The following is a 10974-nucleotide window of genomic DNA, read 5'->3' on the forward strand; positions in this document are numbered from 1 at the left end:
AGTCTTGGGAAACGTATTTGCTACACTTTACACTTCATGCTGCTGTGTTTAGCTACCAAATTTAATGACCCATATTGGTCTGTCTCATGTGCGGTTGCAGTGCGATTTCGCCTAACTTATTCCCAAGTTGGCTAACCCCACTGTCACACCATGAACAGACTTTGTTAGTTTTTTTTTTCTCTCCACAGCAAAGTTGACAAATACTAGCGTAAAACCACCAAGGCTGTGTTTAGTTTCACGCCAAAATTAGAAGTTTAACTAAAATTAAAAGTTTGAAGAAAAAATTAAAAGTTTATATGTGTATAAAAGTTTTGATGTGATAAAAAAGTTAAAAGTTTGAAAAAAAAAGTTGTGAACTGTACAAGACCCAAATCCCCTTTTAAATTCACACATACTAATGCGTGTAGTTTTGCAACTGAGTTGTTTTAACCCTAGGTAAACCCTCCGTTACAAAATATAACTTTATATAACAAAGTTATGTATTTGATAGGTTAATATATATAACTAAAAGTTAATAGTATATTTTAGGATGGATATATTATATTTTCCCTATTTCTACTTATGTAAGTAAGTAAAAAAGATTAAAAAAAATCGTCCTCTTCTCCTTCCCTCGTCTATCCCACCTACACTAACAAAGAGAGAAAATTGTAATATTAGGAGTGTAAATATGGGGGTTTCACTGTTTTACACTCCGAGTGAATAACAAATGGACCCATCTATGTCTATAAAATGTGAGTCCAGTATCATTATAGTAAAGTTTAATATTTACAGTGCTATAATTACGAATCCTCCTCCTAGATAAGGGTTTATCTACAAAACGGATCGACAAGTTGGTCGTATTTTCCATATCAAATTAAACCACGTTCGTTCGATCCCGTCGTAACGCGTGAGCATGTAACTATTTTTTTTTTGAAACATGGAAATGTCGTTTTCGTTTTCCATCGCACGATGACAAAATCTGGACAGGTTAACATTTCCAAAACAAACAAGGGGACGAGATTTAAGGCAAATCCAGAGACAAAAAAGGTTAATTAAGCCCAGAGCCTCAGCCGGGAGTGAGCCAGGGAGGGACGGACAGCTCAGCGCTGTAGCGTCGTTGCGCCTGAGAAGAATCCGAGAAGCTTTCGTTGCAAGCTCCATCCCAAGGAGTCCTCGATTCATATGGCTCCAAGCTCCCCGACTCCGAGCCATTCGCAGCTGTAGCGCGTAATTGCCACTACTATTACAGCAAGAGAGAGAGGAGGAGGAGGAAGAAGATGCAGTGGGTGTGAGCTGCGGCTTGCGGGCGAGGGAGTAATCTCGCTGTCGCTTTCGCTGGGCGACGAGTTGGAGGAGAGACACGACCACGTCCGCCCCCACGCGCCCACGCCCACGCCCACCACCACCACCACCACCTCCACCTCCATGACTGCATCCTCCTCCAAAAACCCAAGGCACAAATCCTAACCACCGGACGCGACGCGAACGCGAGTCCCCCATCCACATCGCTCGCGTCGCGGCCCTTCCACCGCACGCCAGATCGGTGGCGGCGGCGGCTGCTCGGGGCTGGATCCAATGCGGGCGGTGGTGGTGGTGATGAGGTGATTGATAGCTGTGTTGATGCGAAGGACGACGATCTGAGGTGGTGGTGGTGGAGTTGGGGGGATGGCTGCGGCGACGGCGCCGGTGGCGGGTGCGGCGGAGCGGCAGCAACAGCAGCAGCAGCGCGGCGGGGCGGCGTCGGCGAGCGGCAACGCGGTGAGTTTTGGGGTGGTCCCTTCGCCTTCTGCTCTCCGATTCCTCGCTTGCGCTTGGTGCCTCTCTTCGGTGGTGTGCTGTGGCTGTGTCTGTCTGCTGGATTTTCGTTCCGGTTTGGTATCTGATGCTGTTGCCGAGTTTCTCGCCGGAGTGGTGCTTTGCTTTGGCGTGTGGATGGATGGGTGTTCCACTGTTTTGGTGGTGGTGGAATTTTTGGTTGAGCTGCAAGGCCAGATGGCGCGGATGAGTCAGATAAGCCAATGCAGTTTGGTTCGGTGGAGTTGGTGGTGTGATGAATGGTTTCCGTTTGAGAAAATCACCGTACTAAGCAAGGAGTGAGGCTGCAGTAGTTGCTAATGTTCCTGTTTTATTTGGGTTTGGATTGGATTTGGTGGTCTTAGTTGCTTGGAGGTGTTATCCAGATGTTTTAGTCTCAAGAGTGACCAGCGGATTGCATGGTGGATGAAACTTGGCTTGGATTAGAGTTGTTCACTACATGAATGCGAATCGAAATGTTTGAGAGTGTATCAATTTGTCATGGCGTAAGGATGGAGGGATTCTACAGTGTCATCTGCACGCTGAAACTGCACATTGGATGTGTGAGATGCTTTGCAGGCTGACTGGTGTTGGATCGTTGTGGTGCCCTGTGAATGATGGGCTTCAGATATGAGGTGCAGGGAGAGTGGGAATCCAAAGGAGGAAAGTGAGGAATTTGCTGGAGTTTTCCCCCCGTTGAATTCATCTGTCCTTTTACGTTCATAGATGAACAGTCTGTATATTCAGTGGTTATTTGGAGAGGCGTGGTTTGATTTGTTCACTCTTGCTGGATCTCTGATACATAGGTCCCGAATTGCATGTCTGCCCGCCTGAGTACAAGACTTCTGAATGTTCTCATTAAAACAGAACTTTCGATTGGGACCTGATGTTGCATTTTTTTGCTATTACATATTTACCATTATAATCACAGTATTTCTGACATTGTAATTCTCTCTAACTAGGTGTTTAAGAGTGGCCCTCTCTTCATATCATCCAAAGGTAAACTATTTGGGTATGCATCAGTTATTTCCACCTGTGCATATCAGAGCATCACCATTAATTTTCAGCTATGATTTTTAAGGAATTGGATGGAAATCATGGAAAAAGCGTTGGTTCATCCTCACTCGAACATCACTTGTTTTCTTCAAGAGCGACCCTGTAAGTATTTTATTCTGGTCCACAACCTAAGTAATTGCTATATTGAAAATCTCAAGTTATGTAGACCCATCAGTCCAAAAATGGTATTTTGGTTCGGCTTGTTGATATGACGGTTCACACCTATCTAGTATCTACATAACACTTTCATCATCTCTCTTGATCATGGCCAATATGTAGTAGTGTGATATACATTTGTTTTATGTTGATTCCATGACAATGCATGTGTAGATCACAATGAAACATGAGTACAGTATTTTTAGAGTTCGGCACTGAATGGCAGAATGACTAATTTGCTCTTTTCAGTCCACCAAATATATGAGTAGCATCATTATATTTTGTAGCTTCCTTGTTCTGGTGGTTCCATGTGTTCCTTTACTTCAAATATCCAACTGGCAGTGCTTGATCCTTGGTAGCTGCTTATTCATGTTCTTGTCCATGTTACACGAGAGTCCAGGTAGGTGTTTAGTGTATCCACTATTTTAGTCATTGCATGGTCATCAGAATTGGCATTCCGGGCCACAGGTTGCTGATTATTATTTGGTCTAGAACTGAAGGGAAGAGGGAGGAGGGGAGGGGAGAAGGAAATCTAACCTTCACACCAAATGCTGCTGTATGCCAAAGCAGCAGCAGTTGCTCATAGCCATATTAGAGGGAGGAAGGAAAATTCTGTTGGGGATGTTGGACTGATAGAGATGCGAAATGTGATCGTTTGGGCGCTGGGATGCCTTGTGTAGCCCACTCAGCCCACCTTTTTTATTCTCCTTTATCTTTTTTCTCCAACTAGAGCCAATGGGATCACTCAGTGCATTTGAAAAACACCACCTCCCCATCAACTCACATTTCTAGTAATCTGCAACCCCATCCCTTGGCCCAGATTCCTGGTGACTACAGTCATTGCCATATATTTCGTTTCATTTATTGTCCAGCTTATGAGCTACACCAATAGAATTTGTTTCTTACTTCTTGACAAGTACCTTTCATGCCATTGTAGAATACCTTGCCCCAGAGAGGTGGTGAAGTGAATGTTACTTTGGGGGGAATTGACTTGAACAATTCTGGGAGGTTTGTATCTTTCATTATTATTTATTTATTTGCAGTTTTATTCAAAGTTTACTTTATTAGATTTTTATCAAATTTGCTGCATACTTCTTAGACAAATGATTTAGGGCACTGCTTCCTTTTTGGTTTAACTGCATAATAATGTTAAACTAACAATTTATCTCATTCACAGTGTAGTGGTCAGGGAAGACAAGAAATTGTTAACTGTCCTTTTTCCAGATGGTCGTGACGGCCGTGCTTTTACCTTGAAGGTATACAATTTCCCTTTAATTTTAACAGCTTGACCCCTTAGAAAATACAAAATGTTGAATTATAAGTGTTGTGTTTTTTAAGTCTTTTAAATGCCCTTCAAAGTTCACTAGAAGTGCCTGCTATTCCCAATACAGGCAGAGACATCGGAAGATTTATTTGAGTGGAAAACAGCATTGGAAGAAGCTCTTGCACAGGCCCCAAATGCAGCTCTTGTGATGGGACATAATGGGATATTTCGTAATGACACAACAGATCCATATGAAGGAGCTGTTCCAAACTGTTGGTTCCTCTTCTCTAGTCTGACTTAGTTCTATTTGTGAAGAATTCCCTATCTATCTCCTTTTTTCATACATACCATCCTTTCTCTGCAGGGCGAGAGAAGAGGCCTATCAAATCATTGGTTGTTGGTAGGCCGATTCTTCTTGCACTGGAAGATATTGATGGCAGCCCTTCTTTCCTAGAAAAAGCTTTGCGTTTTCTTGAGAGACATGGTACGGATAATCATTGTTCGTTATCAGTTATCAATGAAGTTCGAAAATGCCTGAACCCATCCAAAAAATTGTTTGGAAATGTGAATATTTCTTTCAGGAATAAAGGTGGAGGGAATTTTGCGCCAGGCTGCAGATGTGGAAGAGGTTGACAAAAGAATGCAAGAATATGAGCAAGGTACATGTAGTTACCATGCTTGTAACTTCATATGTAGAATTGTGATTTAATTGGTGGCATTTATGGTTTGATAATTTTGGTGCACCGTTAAAGTTATTGGTGACTGTTTACCATCGTCCAATAACTCAATTATTGCACTTTGTTCTGTTTCATTGTAGGAAGGACGGAGTTTGCACAGGATGAGGATGCTCATGTTATTGGTGACTGTGTAAAGGTGCCTTGATTCCTGTTACCTTGATGCTCCAAAAATTCCTATATGTTGCAAGAGTTTTAATATTTCATTTCCTGCTTGCAAAGTGTATTTATGTAAAGTCAAAAACATTTCTTCAGCATGTTCTACGTGAACTACCTTCTTCTCCAGTACCTGCTTCCTGCTGCACAGCCTTATTGGAAGCTTTTCGTAAGTGCTCTGCTTTGTTCATGTTAGCTTAAATATCGTCCTTCACGATCCTTGATAAACTTTAAAATGAATTCAATAAAATACAAGCAAATTCACTAAACTACCTTATATTAGAAGAAGTTGCAATATTTTTTAGTTACTAAAACTAACCATAGATACAGCCGATGTAAGTTCTAAGCTTTGACTGCTTTGCTTACCTGTAGGTATACACTCATACCCCTTCTAGTGTCTGTTACCAAGTACTAGATTATTTTAAGGAGTAAACCTATACAGATTCAAAATCAGACTATAACCTTTTATGGAAGTTGATTAAAGTTATACACTTATACATACTACAGTTCAACTGGTAGATAATGACTGTAACATGCAATGCTATTTTTTTGAAAAAAAATATTTACAGAAACTAAAACAGTTAGTGTTACCATAGTTACTTCAGCTTAGGTTTTTGTAATTTGTTTATTTTCAGTTATTTGCTTCCATATTTCGTTCCTTGACATTCTTTTCATTTCCTTCATACCTTTCCAGGTCTGGAGAGCAAGGAATCTCGGATAAATTCTATGCGTGCGGCAATATCTGAGACATTTCCTGAGCCTAATAGGCGGCTGCTACAGAGGTCAGTGTACTTCTATTTTATGTGGATATCTTATCTGCCGAGTTGGCTTTGCCTGCTGGCATATCAGCCTGAATATTTCGTTATCACTAAAGCCTGATACCTTCTGAGATCAGGGTTTTTGTCAATGTTCTTGTATTGATTAAAATTATGCGTTTGATATAGGAGTAACAAAACACATTCAGCTCTGTACTAGTAGTGTAAAAATTGCTAGTGATGTTATGTTATCATTTAGATAGTTTATCAACAACTGGCCGAATTCTCAACAAGCTTGTAAAACCATTTTTTGGCAGAATTTTGAGAATGATGCACACTGTTGCTTCTCATACTGCTGAGAATCGAATGACTGCATCAGCAGTTGCTGCCTGTATGGCTCCTCTCTTGTTGCGGCCACTTCTGGCTGGTGAGTGTGAGATGGAAGATGACTTGGACATGAATGGTGACAGTTCTGCCCAGCTCATTGCTGCAGCAAATGCTGCCAACAGTGCTCAAGGCATTGTCACTACTCTCTTGGAGGAATATGAGGGTATTTTTTATGTAAGTTTACTCGATACCATCCCAGAGAATGTTGCCCTGATGATTCTTTTCTGGCAATATTAATCTAATCCTTGATTGATTGTTTTTCTATTTATTGTGGAAGTTACTAATTTTTAATTATTCGTGTTTATCAATTTTACAGGATGAGCACCTGAGGTGTTCCCTATCACCTGATTCTCAAATTGAAGATAGTGGAAGTGAAGAGTCAACAGATGATGAAACTGTGGATATCAAGGACAGTGGATTTCATGATGCAGAGAATGATGCAGATCAAGAATTAGATGACTCTGAGCGCATATTGAGTGGAAAATTAAGTGAAACCAGTGCATGTACTGCTGGTGACCTCTATGACTACAAGGTTTGGTGTTTGCAGTCTTAAAATTTTTAATCGGTAGTAAGTTTGATCTAATACAAGCATATATACAGTTTGAATATTTTCAAGTCAATCATATATACACGGAAAAAGGTTTAAGATTCCAATTCCACTGATGAGAAGTTCTTTTTTCTTCCCTTTGCACATGCAGTAGTTCTTTTCACTATATAGTAGCATAATCTTATCGCGCCTATCCTTACATATTTTTGGTGGTTCATGATATGAAGCATTCTGAGTAGCTTAATCAGAAACCAACTTGGCTTTTAATTTTTATTTGATTAGCAAGTTCATCTGTCAAAAATCATGATGTGGCATATGCTTTTGTTCTCATTGCAACATGAACGACAGGTAGCTGATGATGATGATTCAGACGGTGAACCTTCTACAGAAGATAAGGCTTTGGAAACAAAGGTGGATGTAAATGATGCCCAGCATAGTCATTTAGCTGAAAATGTTTCAGTGAATGTCCAGAGATCACCGAATGAAAAAGATCCACCAAATATGGTGTCCAGTCAGGATTCCCCGTTGTCGATGGGAGATATTCTTTCTTCTTTGGATGCTGGAATTTCCTTACCTGGTCCTGGACCTGAATATTCTGTAGACAGGCAGTCCATCAAATCCAATGGAACTCAGATGCATGTGAAGCGCTCCAACTTTTGGGGACGGAACAATGTAAGTGAGAACTTTTGTCCTTTACTGTATCTCGTCAGAAAGTTCATGTTACTTGAAGGGAAGTAGAATTGTGACCACTGACTTATGGTTCTGTGATATTCTTTAAAGAACATTATGGTTTCCTCTGGGAAAACATTAAGAGATATGCACTCCTTAGGACACTATCAGTGTATAAAGTTGTTTCAAGTGATTTACACATTCGGTTTATGCAGGGAAGAAAAAGTCAACAGTCAGAATTGGCTGATTCATCAGGTGAAGAAGAGTAAGTCCCCATTCCATTTTCGTGTTTAAATGATTGTTTCATGTAAAAGGCTAGAGTTGAAGAGTTAGTTATTCTTGAAGTTGTTCCATCAATAAATTTGCTTCTGGTGTTCTGCCTGCTGGATCATTTTTCTGTTACTAGTTAAGTTGGAGATACATCCATTCAGGTAAAATATGTAGCAACAGCTTTCTATGATAACCATTGTTTAGACCTTTTGAGAAACAACAGCTTTCTATGATAACCATTGTTTAGACCTATTGAGAAGTTGTTTCTGTGCTAGCCTTTTGGCTAGTGGTACCATTGACTGGTAATGATAGGACTGAGCATTATTGTTTTGTAGCCTTAAACTTCTCATTGAATAATTGTATCAAAATAGCAGTGTGATGGATTGATTTAATGTTAATTACTCTTAACTGTTAAATTTCTTTCAGGCTTGCTATCCAAAGACTGGAGATCACAAAGAATGACCTCCAGATCAGAATCGCGAAAGAGGTACAAAGGGAATAGTACATGTATACTCAAGACTTTTGATTTACAGTAATACTAAAAACTAATTGGAAATGCTTCTCAGGCTAGAGGAAATGCAATCTTACAAGCAAGTTTGGAAAGAAGAAAACAAGCACTACATGAGCGCCGTTTGGCTCTGGAGCAGGATGTATGCTATATTCTTTTACCCTATTAATTAGTTATTTCATTTCATGCTTCCAAAATATGCTGAAAATTTCACCATCTGTAGTAACAATTTCAATCAACTTTTATGTTGTATGTTTTATTGAACAATTCACCGTCAGGCTTTTAAATACAAACACGTGGACTTTAAGACAGTCTCTTACTTTGTTTGATGGCAACTGCTTGTACCTCTAGGTTTCAAGGTTGCAAGAGCAGCTACAAGCTGAAAGAGATCTTAGAGCTGCATTGGAGGTTGGATTAAGCATGTCTTCTGCACAGATTTCTAGTTCACGTTCTATGGATTCAAAGGTACTCAAATGTTATGCAACTTGACACTGATAATCATATACTCTGTGGGCTTATTGATGGAATCTAATTTCTTCTTTGTGCTTCCCTTAAAGACGAAGGCAGAGCTTGAGGAGATCGCTCTTGCGGAGGCTGATGTTGCAAGGTTAAAGCAGAAGGTTGCGGAGCTCCATCTCCAACTCAACCAGCAGCGTCAACATCAGTATGGCTCTTTGGCAGATGCAAATGATCGTTATCAACATCTTCCAAACCATCTCCCACAGTAAGAAACCATATTTTTCATAGTTTAACATTCATTTCAATTTTGTTTGAACTGTGGTCCAGACTCCAGAACATCCAAAAATATCAAGTATTGGCTGCTACACATTTTAGTAACAAAAACATGATGTTTCTGCTGTCAACTGCTGACTTACTATATCTGCTCAAACCATATATGTTTAACAGTTCAATGTGTTATATATTCTCTCGTTGTCCTTTGAAATTGCAATACATTAACTATGCGAATATTTTGTTGCCAACAGGAACTTTGTTCAATCAGGTTTTGATATGAACCTCGCTTTCTGTAATCAGGAGAAGAAGCAAAGGAATGAGGTTAGCTAAAGATTTTCCCTTAATCTTCTACGCTTAAATTTAAGACAACAGAAGTTGGAAAATACAGAACCAACCAATTAGCTGATGTTAGCTCATTTTCTCATTGCGCTATCATAATGGTGTGCTTAAGGTGTAAAGTGCCCCTACTGACAATTCACCCGTCTGATAGTTGGTGCACCAGGAGCTTTGCAGCAAAATAGATGAGCGAAACAGCATAAATTATTTTTTATGCTATATTTCCAACCTTTCCATATGGTTGACTGTGCTCATCCAATGTTTCCATTGCTAGGTATAGCTCGAATGATTTTTTTTAGATAATGGAATATAACATCCCAGCCTTTTTTTTAGGTCTAGCTCGAATGATACAAACTCCTAGTAGATTCTGCCAAAATTTAATATCCATGCATCACAATTGTTTGGCCCAACCACCAATTTATACCCCCAAAGCCATCCAGGTCAAGTGGGTCAAACAACCACTTAAGGGGGACGTTCGCCCACTAGCCTTCTCTCGTTGCACCTCTAGTTCTCAGTGTCTTATGGGCCTGCAGGTTTATAGAAAAGCAAAGGCACCGATGAGTAATTGTCTACTTGTAATGTAAAAAATCCCATTTCGTCCACTGATGGCACAACAACGTTCTGTGTGACAGCAGGGCCCCGCAGGTGCATCGCATTGGAGAAGCATCAAGCAGCACGTGCTACCTCATGGTTCTTCAAGGCCCTTCTCCCGCAAGCACTCCATGGACGCCTCGTCGAGCGATTCGAGGGAGGCATCAACGAGCATGCCAGCGGATGGCAATTCCATGTCCGTGAACATCCCAAAGGCAACCGAGGTAAAGGAAAAACCACTGCTTCTGAACTGAAGGGTGCGGTAGTGTCGAAATAAAGACCACACCGCTTCTCATTCAAGACGAGCATTCAATTCTCTTGTATCACTGTCACAGGGCGTCGAGTACGGGAGGCAAGCTCCCGTGGCATCGTCCACTCTGGTCGAATTGACGACCAGGCTAGATTTCTTCAAAGAACGAAGGTCACAATTAATGGAGCAACTCCACAGCCTGGATTTAGGAAATGGATCAGCTAATCATGGTTTCCCATACAAGTCTTCGTCACCTTGGAACAGTCCAAGGTAGGAGGAGACTTCTTTTTTTTGGCGACATTCTGTTTGTATATTCTTGGTAAAGAATCCTCTCGTTTTCTTTCGTAGAAGCTGCTAGTGAGAATGAATGTATATCCCTTTCCTGTTCGTCTTCCATTTGTTTTTGTTGTTGCATGCGACAGCCTCTTTTGGGTGTGATTTTGTAATATGCTTTTTGTAATCTATTGTATGTAACACGAGTTGGGGGGATCATAATCATTGCCACTTGTTTCTAGTGTCTTTGCAATATATATTGTGTTTTTAAAATTGGTTGGGGATCAGAGAACAGAGATCTTCATATGCACTGTTGCATAATATACTCTCCGGTCTAAAATATAAAGATTTCTAGGGTTCAAATTTGTAGTACGAGATGTGATACATAATATCTAGATTCATAGTAGATTTGTAGTACAATATGTCACATTTTATTAGGTTTATTTATTTTAGGATGAAAGAAGTACACGCTGAAATGTCTCACATACTCTCTTTAAAGGTTGGTTTAGCAAACTTT

At 40.4% G+C, this 10974-nt stretch overlaps 1 protein-coding gene across 2 annotated transcripts; it reads left to right on the top strand.

Moving 5' to 3' along the window:
• Nucleotides 1–1093: 1093 nt before the first annotated feature.
• On the top strand, nucleotides 1094–10698 carry LOC127779143 (rho GTPase-activating protein 7-like). 2 transcript variants are annotated; one of them, XM_052305848.1, is made up of 22 exons: nucleotides 1094–1737; nucleotides 2736–2772; nucleotides 2855–2931; nucleotides 3923–3993; nucleotides 4163–4241; nucleotides 4377–4521; nucleotides 4614–4733; nucleotides 4831–4908; nucleotides 5067–5122; nucleotides 5239–5308; nucleotides 5834–5921; nucleotides 6212–6455; nucleotides 6598–6813; nucleotides 7177–7500; nucleotides 7713–7762; nucleotides 8194–8254; nucleotides 8334–8417; nucleotides 8627–8740; nucleotides 8833–8999; nucleotides 9259–9328; nucleotides 9976–10158; nucleotides 10270–10698. In XM_052305848.1, exons 1-22 carry the CDS (start codon nucleotides 1645–1647, stop codon nucleotides 10456–10458), a joined length of 2616 nt encoding a protein of 871 aa, XP_052161808.1. In that variant the 5' UTR covers nucleotides 1094–1644; the 3' UTR covers nucleotides 10459–10698. The 2 variants fall into 2 exon arrangements, with proteins under 2 accessions (XP_052161808.1, XP_052161809.1); XM_052305849.1 differs by having other exon boundaries at nucleotides 1095–1737; nucleotides 9979–10158.
• Nucleotides 10699–10974: the final 276 nt, after the last annotated feature.

The sequence above is a fragment of the Oryza glaberrima genome, chromosome 7 (genome assembly GCF_000147395.1).
Source record: "Oryza glaberrima chromosome 7, OglaRS2, whole genome shotgun sequence".
Taxonomy (NCBI): Eukaryota; Viridiplantae; Streptophyta; class Magnoliopsida; order Poales; family Poaceae; genus Oryza; species Oryza glaberrima.

Excerpts from the sequence above, each read along its gene's own strand:
- LOC127779143 (XM_052305848.1), top strand. The coding sequence starts at position 1,645 with ATGGCTGCGGCGACGGCGCCGGTGGCGGGTGCGGCGGAGCGGCAGCAA. Across the intron at positions 4,909-5,066 it reads AATGCAAGAATATGAGCAAG|GAAGGACGGAGTTTGCACAG; the intron begins GTACATGTAGTT and ends GTTTCATTGTAG. Across the intron at positions 8,418-8,626 it reads GTTTGGCTCTGGAGCAGGAT|GTTTCAAGGTTGCAAGAGCA; the intron begins GTATGCTATATT and ends TTGTACCTCTAG.